Source organism: Amphibalanus amphitrite, unplaced genomic scaffold, assembly GCF_019059575.1.
Source record: "Amphibalanus amphitrite isolate SeventyFive unplaced genomic scaffold, NRLGWU_Aamphi_draft 000792F_arrow, whole genome shotgun sequence".
NCBI lineage: Eukaryota > Metazoa > Arthropoda > Thecostraca > Balanomorpha > Balanidae > Amphibalanus > Amphibalanus amphitrite.
Window position 1 is genome coordinate 149,195 of NW_024882286.1, and position 14,336 is coordinate 163,530.

Below are 14,336 nucleotides of genomic sequence, written 5' to 3' on the forward strand. Positions count from 1 at the left end.
GGCGGCGGCTGGGGCAAGTTCACGCCGAAGGAGGTCGAGGGTGGCTCCCGTCTGGATGGCCGTGACCTGATCCAGGAGTGGAAGGACAAGCAGGCCTCCCTGGGACGCAGCTACGCGTACCTCACCACCAAAGACGAGCTGAACAACTTTGACGCCACTTCTGCCGACTACGTGCTGGGTCTGTTCAGTCGCAGTCATATGCAGTACCGCGCTTTCCAGACCCCCGACGACGTCAACCTGACCGAGATGGTGAAGAAGGCTGTGGAGATCCTGAAGCGCGGACCGAACGGCTTCGTGCTGTTCGTGGAGGGTGCCAAGATCGACCACGGACACCATTACGGCAACGCGTACACGGCCATCGACGAGACCATCGAGCTGGAGGAGGTCGTCCAGCACGTCATGGACAACACTGACGAGTCAGAGACGCTGATCGTGGTCTCTTCGGACCACTCACACACCTTCGGTATCAACGGCTACCCGGAGCGCGGCCTGGATATGTTCGGCCCGTCCTCCTTCCTGGCTGGCGGCATGCAGAAGGGAGGCCCGCCGCCCAAGCTGCCCTATCCCATCATGCAGTACGCCAACGGTCCGGGAGGCACCGAGGACTGGGCTGAGTTCGAGGCCAAGCGCGCTCGTCTGGCCGACATGAGCGAGACGGCCGAGTGGCGCGACCCGCACTACAAGCAGATCGCCGGCATCTACCTGCCCAAGGAGACCCACGGAGGAGAGGATGTGGGCATCTTCGCGCGCGGTCCGGGAGCCCACCTCCTGCGCGGCAGCCTGGAGGAGAACGTGATCCACCACGTCATCAACTACGCCCTCTGCCAGGGAGACTTTGCCACCGTGTGCGACAAGAAATAGATTGACGGACAAAGATGCTCCAGGGGCTGGACGCGACTTGTTCCTTCCACGTTGTTGTCTTATGTCTGCGTGAATTTTGTGCCGACGTCTTTTGTCTCACCCTCTGTCATCTGATGTCATGGCATCCTCTGTCTACCGAAAATATATGTGGAAATTAATAAGTGATTTGTTGAAATCATGGATCACAAATGCGAAGCCGACAAAGGTTGTCTGGGTGGTACTAAATCACTCAACGGATGCTGACAAAATGATAAGTTCGAGTCATGTTGCACGGTGTGTGCTGCGACCAGTATCTAGAGCCGGGACCACATCCTCAGTAACAGAGCAGTCTTCTGTTACAGAACAGCTGGATGCGCTGTGGGCAGACTTTGATGATATGACTGCCTCACCTCAGTCACTCCCTAACATCAACATATAATCGAGTACTCTGTTCGGAAACCGAACCCCTCAGTCATGGTTGGCAGTGCCGGTCCTCAGATCTATGACCTCTAAGATGCCTCCAACGACAGCTGCTACATTGGCCCGGCTTCACTAACTAAAATTTGCTCTCTGAGATCTATAGACCTGAATGAGCTGTCACAATCGCTTCGCTTACCTTCTGTGACCTGACCTTTGACCCGTTTCCCATCAGATTGGAGCTAAACTCGTCTCGGGAGGGCGCCAATCTCGAGTACATCAAGAACATCGTGGTGCGGTACCTGCTGTCTACCGACGCCGCCCAGAAGGCACACATTCTGAACGCCATCTCGACGGCGCTGCGATTCTCCGACGACGAGCTGCGCCGCGTCAGACAGTGTCAGACCGCCACCTGGTGGCCGGCGGGAGCGGCCCAGAGGTGAGCCCGTGCTGCCATCTGTTGGAAAGTTACGGTACTTATAGTGTTGTACCGGCGATGGAACAGGCGGCGCTATATGATAAGAGCATGGCGCAGGTCACACCGTTTCGCTCACGGAGGAGAGGAATTACGTTCAGATGTGCCTGCCACCGACCGGCCGAGGAGGGAACAGCTGGACGCCTTGGTGAAGTTATCTGGGGACAAGAGCACCCTTCAAAGCTTACATTGTGATAAAGAAATCACTATCGAGTGAACGGGTCAGGTCCTTGCCAGTTTTTGCAATGTCACGGCTAAGTGGAATAGCAGCAAGCCTGATTGCTGTAGGCTAGGAAGACGGTCTTTTGAATGCTAGTTTGACATAAGGGTAGCGGTATTTATAATTGCTGTAGGACAAAGTTTTACAGATTTGCGGTCTGCCCCCATCACCAATTTGTCGCAGGGTTATCCATTTGCCAATGGTTCCAGGCCTCTTCCCGCCTTTACCAATGTCTGTAACCCTCTGAGACGGAACAGCTGTTTTTTTTCGACCAAACGACATTCCGGTGATGCCAGCACCTTAGCGTAGTAAGTCACTGCTTCAGCGTCTGTTGCGTGTCTTACTCGCTCTGGTTTGTCGTGATATGATTTGGACGTCACCAGAGCACCCAGTGAGGCATATTATGGAGTAACGTATTTGCAGAGGGTTGATGGGCGCACCTTGAATGTGACGTGCTCTGCAGCATCCGGGAGAGCGCATGTGCAGCTCTGCTCGAGTTCCATTTGCCTTCTGTGTCCAACATTCTGACTAGGCGAGTGGCTGTTCGGACCGCCTCTGTGAATGGGTTTGTTCCCGTCGCTCCTCTAACCTCCTCCAAGCTCCTCTAACCTCCTCTCGTTTCAAAAAATCGTTCCCGTCGCTCCTCCAAGCTCATCCAAGCTCATCTTGATTTCACATCTCACCACCACTATTTGCCTCCTCCCTCATCCCAAACGAAAGTTGGTTTTTTGGAGGAGGCTCTTGCGTAGACATATTTGGCGCACGTAATACAAATGTGAATTGTTTATAAATGAGATTTGAGGGAAGTGGAAATGATTTTAGTGATTGATGACAATTGGATATCTTTAAATAGTAATGTTTGATATTAATCTAAGGTAATTTTATTAGAAAGCGATTATTATCTCTTGATTTATGTTTGCGCGCCATAAATCGCCGACCGTTACAGCCCGCAAACAGCTGATTTCCTCGCTAAAATGTTCCCGTGGCTCCTCTGAAACGGCTCTCCTCCAAGCTCATCCAACCTCATCCGAGATTTTTTGGGAGGAGCGACGGGAACAGACCCTATGTTTGTGACCACTTCATTGCCATTACCTCTAAAGTTGTGAGCACTATGTGAACAACCACTACACCCATGAGAACAGTAAAGCTCGGTTCCCATCCAGTCTTCCCATCCTCAGACCACCAAAGTTCGTCATGGCCTTTTGTCAAAGTTCATATCCGTAGTGTCCCGTGCTGTTACGAAGTGTGAACTGGTTCGAAGTGTGAACTGGTTGTGAGGCATCAGACCTGTTCCCGGATTATAGCCTGAACGAGTGCCCACAGCGATATGAACGAGTGCCCACAGCGATATGAACGAGTGCCCACAGCGATATGGTGATATGAATTTAGGTACCGGACGCCGTGAGGACTGTCGTATCGCGCTGGTGTTACCTGTTGGTGCCGTTATATTTCGCTGGGGACCTGTGATACAGTGTGTTTTACCAGTGTTTTACTACCGCTGGATGAAAGGATAATATATTATTTAAGCATCACACCTTGTGCCTCTGTTTTTCTTCGCAGAGTTTGGAGGTAACTGCTCTTTTCTCAATCGCGACAACACACACGGCATACTCTTGTGTAAGAATATACTTTTTTAATCATAAAGCATTAATAGAACATTTGCCGAAGCGAACACACTACGCTCTTACAAAAAGCCGAGTTCGCCAAAGCGTCCAGCGGCAATAGGTATCTCTAAGTCTCCCTACAGCGCGCGTCAAGGCACAGTTACAAAGACTAAACATGGAGGCGGCGGCGCGGCGGTACGGCGGTCGCTCTGGGCCGGGCCGGGTGTCGTCACCTCTCTGACACCGCGTCTCAGTCCGTATCACAGGCGGGCGGCCGCTCAGTAGAAGCCATCCCCAAACTTGTCGGCCACGTCCAGCTCTCCGTCGTCGGAGAGGTCGCAGTCGTCATCGCACAGAACCTGCTCCAGCACTGGAAATGAAAGACAGCAGCGGTCAGCTATACATCCCAGCAATGATGGAAGACACTAATGGCTGGATGTCGCATGTTCGAGTCTCAGTTCTCACAAGCAACAGTGTTATGGCGCTGAATCCTAGTCTGTTTGGCGCTGAATCCTAGTCTGTTTGGCCCCAAGGGTGCTCGAATTAGTGGCGCTGACTCGGTCGACATAACGAAGGGAAAGCAATCCCCACTTTTACATCGCATGTCACCCTATACAAAGTTCGCTTTATCACTGATTACGTGCCCACGGCCCATTGATATAAGGACGTGTATTTCCTGCCACAGCTGCCAGAGCACATAAGCAGCAAACTCTGGATTCATGCCCCTTTAGCAAAACTCCCTTTCCAGATACCAGTCGGTCTTATCACCATCCCCGAGGATTTCGCGGTGAGTGACCTACCCTGGACGGCCTGTTCGACCTTGCGCAGGTTCTTCAGGATGCCGGCAAGGTCTCGGGAGGACGTCTTGGAGGAGGACGGCGTGTCGGTGGTCAGCGTGGTCATCACGTCGTCCAGCAGCGTGTGCCGCACGTCCTCCTCGTCAAACTGACACCTGCACACGCGAAAACACACAAACGATTGTCAGAATGATAAGTGCGCATTCATTGTTCATTGTAAAGAAAACATCCGAATATTACCTAGTCAGACATTATGACACATTGCCAAGCAAGATTGCTGTAAAGTGTAAACTCAACGGTTTTAGACTCAACAATGCTCCAAATACAATAATTTCTGAGCCACTAGCGTCGGTGAGTGGCTCCACCCCATACTATGACAGCCCTGCTGACCGACATCAAAACCCCTCAGAACCTTGGCTGTATTATGACTACCTCGAAAGGAGCTATCGCTATATACTTACTTGAGTTTGGACACGAGAGATTCAGAGTTACCGCGGATCTTGGTAGACAGCGTGTGGATGGTGGAGATGACCAGATTATCCAGCGCCTGAAACAACACCGGGGTGTGGAGGTCAGCCTGCAGTTCTGATTAGCCGTCTCACGGCCTGTGGCGGTTGGCACATAGCCCTCACCAACATAAACACTAAACAGGCAATCGCTAGTTGTGTATAAAGTAGCGGGTCCCGGATGGCTGTTAACAGGGTTAAACGGGCTAAGCGGGTTGAACAGCCGGGTCAAGTTCCTAACAGTGAGCTGGAAGGGAGACACACGTAGCCGCGTCGAACAACAGCATACACATTGCCCACGTAAACATTCATTCCCGAAGCGACACAATTTGAAGGTTCGCTTTCGCACGCTTTTGACGATCCCAATGCGATGAAGCCCCACGAAGCAGTGAAGTAACCACTCGCACATCCAGCTGGAACACATGATTTTTGGGATACTTGTGTAAATAAACTTCAACGAGTATGTGACAACCCACCACATATTTAGCCATGCATAATTTACAGCGCATGCACTTCACACCAGCATGCACATGCAGGCCGGCCGCTGTTCCCGAATTACTTCTGCTCCTGCAGTGCCAGGTCAACCAAGATCACTCACAAAACTCAAAAACACACACACACCCTCGTCCGTACCTCCAATTTGACCTTGTTCTTTAGCGACGCCGGCGCCGGGCCGCGGCTCAACCTGCGCGAGCCGTCCAGAGACACCTAGCGGGAGTGGGCGCAAACAGAGGTGGTCAGAACGGCCGCCGGCGGCGCTGGCGGCGGCCGGGGCGCGCGTGGCAGATGGGCGAGGCCGACACCAGAGTGGCAGAGTCCCACTGTACAACAGGGTCACAGAAAGCAGGCGGCGCCGGCCCGATCCACGGTAGGGCATTCAGCAGTACGTGCTCGAATCACCGCGCTCCCTGGTGCACTATCCCGTCCCAGTGCTGCTGTGTACGGGTGTGGTCGATATTGGTGCACGGTGCGTGTCGGGGCGTCAGTCACCTATCCACAAACCAAACACACAGACGTCCACATACCAGTAACTTCACAGATAGTGTCCATCGTCCATGAATATCCATAAATTAACCAACACCGGATCTCCATTCACTATGTCTGAACGAAGTACGAACCTCTGTAACCGTCCACACTAACCAGCCCCTCCTTCCACCCACATGCCCCTTACCTTCCGTGTCGACGACGCAGCCGACGCACCATCGTGGAACACATCTGACGGGTCGCTGTCGTCCGGGTGACCGAGTCGATGGGTGGGCAGCGCGGCCCCTGACCTCGCGGCGACCAGCGGTGAGCGGCGACGGACCGCCGACTCGTCCTCCGACCCGGCGGCCGCGGAGGAGGCGAACGCTGAGCGCCGGAGCAGGGCCGAGCCGAACCCATCCGTGCCGTGAAACGAGGCGGAGCGCAGCGGCGCCGCTGTGTTGCTGGGGAGAGGGGAGGGAGGGTTAGGTAAGGCCGAGAGGGCGAAAGGCGAGTCAGTGGCCGAAGACGTGGGCAAGGACGAATGATGCAGATAGGGAAATAATCATAGAGAAACGGTGGCCGAGACAAAGGAAGACGCACATGACGATATCAGGCGGCGGCTTGGCTTGTGAGAGCCGAGTCAGATGCAGAGGTAGAAGGAAACGGCGACGAAGAAAGCAAGACACGAGTGAGAAAAAGCCAGGACAGACACAAAAACAAAGAAAGAGCGAATGTGAGACAGAGCCGAAGATAGGCGGACTGAAAACATTCCAAAAATGGACAACCCGTGATTGGCAATACCGAAGGTCCAAAAAGGCTATCCAATAATTACGAAAAACAAAACATGGGCGACAGAGCGAATACGTTTGGGCATCTCATCCGTCAATAGCTCTGAATCACTCAAACAAAAACCGGCTGGGCTGTGGCCAGTGTTACGCCATACGATGACCCGACCCAGTGTTGTGACAGACGAAGTCCTTATAGGCCCGGACACCACATTATAAAATCACATTACGACACTTTCACAAAACACAGACGTGTTACGGCTTCAACCTACACACTGCCAATGTTTTTTCAAACCACAGCAAGACGCATCCAGCCCACAGTCTTCTTCTAACCCACGCCACCACCACATTCCTGCTAGCCCACACTACAATCTAACCGGCTGTAGTCCGGGCTCCTACCGCGCAACCTGTCCTCCCCTCCTTCCTCAGACACGACTCCTCCCAGCGACTCACCAGGTCGTATCGCTCTGTGACCCGCCACGCGACTCTGTCTTCTTATTCCTCGCCTCCTTGGCCGCCTTCAGCGGGTCGTAGTTCTTACGCCGCTTCCAGTTAGCCATCTCCTGGTCTCGAGAGGCCTGGGCGGCCTGGGCGGCCGCGCGGGGTCCGCTGCCCAGCGCCCGGCCCGGCGGTCCGCCCGAGCCGGGCGTCTTCCGGGCCGCCGACGGTCGGGACGGCGGTGTCTGCAAGGGGAGGGAGACGGTCAGTACCTACTCAGTGTTTCTGAAAAAGAGGGGCGTTTTACAGTCGAACACGATTCAAGAAAACTGATTCAAGAACACAGAGCTCCTTACTGATAACTAATGATTCTTGTCAAGTCTTGGAGACCTAACAAGCACTTGGTGGCGTGCGATCAGTGCCGTCTCGATAAATCGAATGGCTAAACTTTAACAAGACACAAGCAACACACGACAACCGAAGCACGACAACCTCTCGCCGTTCACACCAACTTCTCGCCCGTCATTTACCCGTCACACCTCCCCGTGCCGGAAATCCGGCAGTTCCCCACAGCACCAGAACCCGGTCCCCAGAATAATCAGCTCCAAATTAGTCTCGGCATGCAACCTGACGACGCGGCATCGCCAATCCACTGATCACGTCACGCGAGAGTCCGAGACGGCGACAGCCGTCGGCGCCGCCGCTGGCACTGTCGTCTGATGGGCAACCCATCTCCGCGCCATTCTGAAGACAGCTGGTTCGCACGCCGGACCCGAAGGCGCCCGTATCCGGCGGTTTTACGATGCTGGTCACCGTAGGTAGCGTCGTTACGTGAAGACCGTCAATCACGTCTCACGTGGCGTGATTGGCCCGATGCATTCGGCAATGATGACGGGCCCGTTCACACTTCACGTCATAGGCATGAGGTCAAAAGGAGTATGGTCCGCGTACAAGAAATGGATATAAGGACTGCGCTAACAGAAGGGAATGAACAATTTTATTGAAACTCGTCTAGCTTTTCCTGTCATTCTCTGTTCACGCTCTTTCCATTCCTTTAGTCCTCCAATCGGCCTGTCCCCTATCAACTCGTAATTACACATATTCTGACTCCCACAGCCTTTCACCCAGCCTCCACCCACCTTAGTGTTTCCGTTGGCCATCCTCAGACTGTATCGTCCGCCGTCGGAGCGAGCGAAGGCGGCCTTCCCTCCTCCTCCTGACTCGGAGTCGGAGTGTTTGCGTCCTCCGCTGGAGGGTCGCGGCGGAGTGGGCCTCTTGGAGGAGCCCGAGGTGGCGCTCTCCGTGTCCAGACCGAGTCGGGCCCGGCGCAGACTGGTGGAGCGACGGGCGGGCGGTTAGAGACGGGAGCCACGGGCAGTACAAAAGATAGATACTGCGGGTTGAACAAATGGGTGATTACTGCTCAAACGGCCCAGCTTAGCTCCACAATTTGGACGACACTTGCAAAGCCTGCGAGGAAACGATAAATACTAATATTTTCAGACATCTTGGTTTTTAACGTACTTAGCTTCAGCATTTATAAGTTTCGAAGCGTCTGACTGCAAACAGGGTATCAATGGCGACGCCCATCTGGTAGTCACAGAAGAAAACATTCACCAGAAACGATAGGACTCAGACAGAGATGACGAAACAAGGTGAAATAAATCATTATTCGGACAGCACTACGGCTTGCGGAACATTTGATGGAAATGATTTGATTTTACAGCGTCATAACTGAATGGTTATATAGCTTCAATCGGTCCAGTCTCGCGCAAAAACAGCCCAAGAACAAAGGCGGATCTCACTGAGAGATAATGCAAAAAGACACTCAACCGAATCAGTTGACGGAGATTCACAGACAAGAGGAAGTGCACAATCCGGACAAGTGTCACGTATTGATATATCGACACATCAAGACAGACTATGTCATAACACATCGCAGTCAACTCGAAATAGCACCACTGAGTGTCACTCAGTAAAACCGTTGAGTTGAGACATTCTCCCACTTTTCTACGAATGCATTTCGAGTCCTCGTCGAACTTAATTTTTTACCATTGATATTCTTCCTGAGCATCCTAACCACCAAAACGTATCCCTTCCTGCCTTACCCACTATCTCTCGCCCCCCCCCCCCCCGCCCACACTTACCTCAGCGCTCTGTTGAACTTGAACTCCGTGGTGCCGCCGCCGGTGGGGCCGGTGCTGCGTTTCTCGGCGCTGGGCGGCGGCCCGGCCGGTCCATCGCTGCCCTCGCTGGAGCAGACAGAGTCCGAGTCGTCGGCCGTGTGGGCGGCGTCGATGCGCGCCTGTAGGGCCGACATGACGTCCTCAGTGGTGCGCAGATAGGACTCGGTGTCCAGACTGGCGCCGGCGCCGGCCGACCGGCTGGGGGACGACTGGGGGCGGACAGAAGGGGGACGGTAAGACAGAGGACGGACACAGAGGGACGGTTAGACAGGCTGGGAGACAACTGGGGGCGGACAGAAGGGGACGGTTAGACAGAGGACGGACACAGGGGGACGAGTAGACAGAGGACGGACACAGGGGGACGGTTAGACAGGCTGAGAGGCGACTGGGGGCGGACAGACGGGGACGGCTTGATTAGACAGGGTGGTAGATGAGTTAGACACTAGACAGGGTGGCCGGCGGTGTTAGACAGTGTGGCCGGCGGGTTAGATAGCGTAGTGGCGAAGTTAGACATAGTGGCAGGCAGGTTTGCAGAGTGGCAGAGGGGGACAGGTAGGGTGGCAGTCAGGTACAGGTAGACAGGTTCAGCAGACAGTCTAGATCATTATTTCACTCAGGAACACGATTTGACAACTTCAAATAACAGACTGACATTTCATTCTGGTCTACAAACAATGTAATTTTATTACCCTTAAAATTTAGCACATTATCCGCAAACCGTAACAGCTAAAAGATTTAAGTTACACAGCTGCCCGGTATAACAGCTACATGCTACATGGCACCAACCAGCAGCCGACGGCGCATGAAGCGTGGACGAAACACGTTCTCCCAGCTGAGAGAGGCCATTGCCGCTACAGTATCGCGCTTCTTGGGAAGGATGTGGGCTAGTAATTCCACTCGAAAATACCACTAGATGCTGGTAGATAAGCGTCTATTCCAGACAAGAGTGGTAGTCGTTCGACACGTCGATTAGCGCACGGCTTCTCTTCACCATCACAAACTTAACACTTGACCAGCCTCCGCTCTTCTTAAACCAGCCTAACGGCTATTCTACATCACCAGCCTACACCAGTGGCACCGCACAGTGAGCCCTGTCCCCCGCTCCCTTCGGCCGCCGTTCACACAATACCCCACCCTCACTGGTCACAGACTGAGCTATGGGTGTGGTCCCTACCCAGGTAAGGCCCGCGCCCCACCTCCTCGGAACATCGATTTCCTCCGGAACTGCAGACGGGCGTGGCCCCGCACCCAGGCAGCCCAGTGGGGGGAGGGGGGCGGTCACGACAGGTCAGCTGATTGGAGAGGGGGGTTCGTGACTGGTTGCCATACCCTGCCGCCGTGACGCCAGCTAGGATAAATCCAATTATCCAGCCTAAATATGTGGGCTGTATCTCAATTTTGTCCCCCCGCACAGTGTCCTTTAGAGTCTTGACCAGCCAATGGTATTGCGGGCGCCTTCTCAACACTCAAGTCTGGGGTACTGTGGGGACTGCTCACTGCTCAGTCGAGGGGGAAGAACACGTCTATGTATAATTGTGTGACGTATCTGATCTTACCTTCTCCCCCGCCCCTGTGACCGGTGACCGGCTCAGTCCCGGCGGCGTGGGCAGTTTCCTGCGCGGCCGACTGGCGCTACCGTCAGGACTGACAGTCTGCCGCGACCACGGACTCGAGCTGCCCGTCGGCGGCTTGGTGGTGGCGCCTGTGACATGGGCCAAACAGGTTTATAAATGAGGTCCTTTTCTGGTGCAAGGCAGGTCTAAAACATTTTGTTATCCTTGGGAAGTGCATACTCCGGCACATGAATTTTTTAAGTTTATTCGTCCAAGACAGTCTAGAAAATGTGAGAAGAGAACACTATATTACAATCTATGTCCGGAACCAGGACTGAAACAAAAATCCCAACGCAATCCACACAAACACAGCATAACAGGGCTCCGAAACGAGCACACATCATCCAGTTAGATACAACCAGCATCTTAACCCGCGCCCTGATGGGGGGGGGGGGCATTTTGGCCCCCCCCCCCTGTGGTTTTTCTTAAATAGCGAGAAAACGGCGGCGCGCAGCGCCGCCAAATTTTGGGTACCTTACCGGGCATCAATTTGACACCTTCACACAAAATTTCAAGTCACAGGTCACCTCAGGTCAGGAGTTATTGAGGTCAAACTGAGGTCATGTTCGAGTAAAAATGAGCAAAAAACATGACATCTTGAAACGCTCACCAATTCTACAGTTAACAAGCAATTTTAAAGTTCTTTATGTGGTTGTGTAGAGAAAAGACGGCGCTACAAAACTGCTATCTCGGATTTTCGAAATTTTGGGATTTTGACCCCCAAAAATCAAAAAATTGATTTTTTTAGAAAAACTCAAAAAATTTCCAAAAATTTTTCGAATTTCGAAAAAACCGGAATATATATGATAGTCCCTGCGCTCTTCGATATACATACCAAATTTTAGATCGATACCTCTTTTTTTGGCCAAGTTATAGCGAAAAAACTGTTAAAAATTGATGACGTCAAATTTTTGAACTCAATTTTTAGCAATTCTAGACCTCGTAGCGCAAAACGGAGACCACCATTGAACTCCCCGTGACGAGCTGCATCGAATCGATACCCATTTTATGCAAAAATATCAACTTTGAAATTTGACCTAATTTGACCTGACCTTGACCTGACCTTGACCTGACCTTGACCAAAACGTGACCTAAGCTGGCCCTAAAGTCTGTCTGACCCACATAATCGCATTTGTCATGTAAAATGGACCATAAAACATGTATCACACGACACTTTCATATTGTGACCCCCCCAGTGACCTGACCTCTGTGACCTGACCTGGTATCAGTGACCTCAAATAGCAAAATATGTGTCTGAAGAACATTTCCCCATCGATGATTTTCAATGAAATGCATTTTACACGATTTTACAACGCATTTCTTGAAATGCCTGTAAACGGTGAAAATTCGACCTTTGACCTGACCTGTGACGTCATCGGTTTGACCGAGGTCAATGAAATTGGGTCACAAGGTAGTTCCCCGTTGGGGCTATCCAACACCGTTTACCGCTTGTCGCTATGTTGCGTGGTTCTCGAGATCTGAGGGGGGGGGGGGGGGCCAAAATGGCCCCCCCCCCCCCCATCAGACCACGTTGCTCGGCAGACCCCATCTGGGCGCGGGATAAGCGACGCGGGGCAAACGCGGAGGCGTGTGACGCTTACCTGGTGACGGCGCCTTCTGTGCCTTCTTCAAGTTCTCCTGGTTGTGTTTGGTGACCTCTGCGGCCCACTGTTCGATCCAGTTTGAGCCGCCCGAACTGTAGGCGGAAGGCTGCAGAGAGAGGTGGGAGAGAGGGAGAGGGTCAGAGCAGACATAGACATAGTGGGGAGAGTCCAGAGAGTAGACACATAGATAAAGACAGGCAGACTAACCAGATATTAAACTCCTCAGACAGGCAGACACGCCATTCAGACAGCAGTCAGACATATCCATGAGACAGGCAGACACACCATTCAGACAGCCATGTCCCTCAGACAGTCGCCCATATCCGTCAGACAGACAGGCCGGGCCACTCAGCCAGATGAGTCTACCGGCGCGGCGGCAGGTGACCGCCCCACCCCTCCACTGGGACCAGCTGTTCAGTTCACTTTGAAAGCGACACTGTATGTACCGTCAGCCGTTATTGCCCATACTGCACGCTGGGAACGGTTACCGGCGGCGCGGCGCCACTTTCTGTCGGCCGCATCGTCGAGCAGCGCCCGGACAAATTGTCAGCCCGGAAACGGTCCGAGGCACGCCAATTCGGAGAGCGGGTGGCCGTGAAATGTCCCGTCAAAGTGGCTCGTTCGCGAGGGAATGGCGAATAAAGGCGACCACGGGGTAGACCGTGAATGGTGAGGTATTTGGTCATAACGCAAGGCGGAAGTGACTGACAAATGGTAATTTTAAAATAACAAGGGAGTGCAAATGCTCTAATACTGAACTTGAACTAGTGATGTCAACGCTGGTAAGTAAAAATTATGAAACATTTTGACAGTGCACATAAATGTTTTACATTACGATGAAGACCAAGTCATGGGGTGACTGACTCAGCATAGAAGCGGCACCTGCCCCTCACCCTCTGCCCATTCTGGAATCACCCCTCCGCCCATTCCGGAAAAGTCCCTATCTCTAGTTTCCGTACCCAACTCGGAGAAGCCCCCCTTTTCCTCGGCACCCGGCATCTTGGAGTCGAGGAAACTCTCTCTGTCTTCCCCGTATCCACGGTATAACAGTCTCCCTTCCCTCCAACTATAACCTCGTACCAGTCATACCACACACTACCTCACACCCATCCCTCACCTTCGAAGACGTCTCAGTGTCTCGGTCGGGACTGCCCTCCTTGCTGCTGCTCTCCGCATCACTGCGGCGCTCCTCTCCATAGTCCTCCAGCCCTCCGAACGCTTCATCCACCTGTCTCGCCGCCTCCTCCCCATCGGGCTCATTCTCAATCGTGTACGTCCCGGCCTCGCTGACATCGTCCGGAGTATCCTCCTCCCGTCCTCCTCCGCCGCGGGAGGACGGCTCCTGCTGGCGCGGCGGCATGGCGCCCATGGTGGCTGACTTTTTCAGTCCGGAGCTGGCCGGTACGCGGGTGACGGTGGCTCGTCGTGCCGCCAGTCGCCCGGAGCCGGAGCCGGAGCCGCCGCGGGGGGATGGAGTGCGGGCCAGCGCGGACTGGCGCGGTAACGCCGCTCGGCGACTGCTCTCTGTCGGAGATAGAGAGGGGTTCGGTCAGTTGTTAGGCAGCTTTGGGGCAAGGGACAGACGGAAGAAAAAACTGGGCTGTTGTAGGGCACGGGATATTACACTAGGTGAGCAAACTAAGAAAAGTGAATAGATCCTGCGACACAAAGAGAGTGAAGTGAATACACCCAACAACATAACGCATCGTTGCGTGTAAATACAGACCAAATCATTGTCAGCGCTATTTCTTTTATGATTCTAGCTATGCGTCACCATTCAGATCCGACTTTCACTAATCGTGTAAACATGCGCCAAGTGCAAGTTTCACATACTGTGATGCACCGGGACAAGATAGCACACATCACCTCATCACAGAACAAGCCG

The 14,336-nt window shown here is 53.3% G+C and overlaps 2 protein-coding genes across 8 annotated transcripts in view; one reads left to right on the plus strand and one right to left on the minus strand.

Annotated features, from left to right (window-relative positions):
- Nucleotides 1-3,486, plus strand: part of LOC122366244 (GRIP and coiled-coil domain-containing protein 1-like) — a 33,489-nt gene extending 30,003 nt beyond the window's left edge. The window contains exon 12 of the mRNA XM_043338252.1: nt 1,493-3,486. Coding sequence (XP_043194187.1) covers nt 1,493-1,700 — 208 coding nt within the window. The 3' untranslated portion in view covers nt 1,701-3,486. The remainder of the gene's footprint in view (nt 1-1,492) is intronic.
- An 84-nt stretch (nt 3,487-3,570) lies between these two features.
- The window catches only part of LOC122366239 (trithorax group protein osa-like), a 96,013-nt gene continuing 85,247 nt past the window's right edge, over nt 3,571-14,336 (minus strand). For 5 of the 7 annotated variants that reach the window (XM_043338241.1, XM_043338244.1, XM_043338245.1 and 2 more), the window contains 11 exons: nt 13,569-13,975; nt 12,449-12,557; nt 10,791-10,936; nt 9,196-9,443; nt 8,188-8,380; nt 7,064-7,293; nt 6,031-6,286; nt 5,493-5,567; nt 4,815-4,900; nt 4,357-4,508; nt 3,571-3,926 (listed from right to left, as the gene is read on the minus strand). In XM_043338241.1, coding sequence (XP_043194176.1) covers nt 3,835-3,926; nt 4,357-4,508; nt 4,815-4,900; nt 5,493-5,567; nt 6,031-6,286; nt 7,064-7,293; nt 8,188-8,380; nt 9,196-9,443; nt 10,791-10,936; nt 12,449-12,557; nt 13,569-13,975 — 1,994 coding nt within the window. In that variant the 3' untranslated portion in view covers nt 3,571-3,834. The remainder of the gene's footprint in view (nt 3,927-4,356; nt 4,509-4,814; nt 4,901-5,492; nt 5,568-6,030; nt 6,287-7,063; nt 7,294-8,187; nt 8,381-9,195; nt 9,444-10,790; nt 10,937-12,448; nt 12,558-13,568; nt 13,976-14,336) is intronic. The other 2 variants (XM_043338243.1, XM_043338242.1) reach the window with 2 other exon arrangements.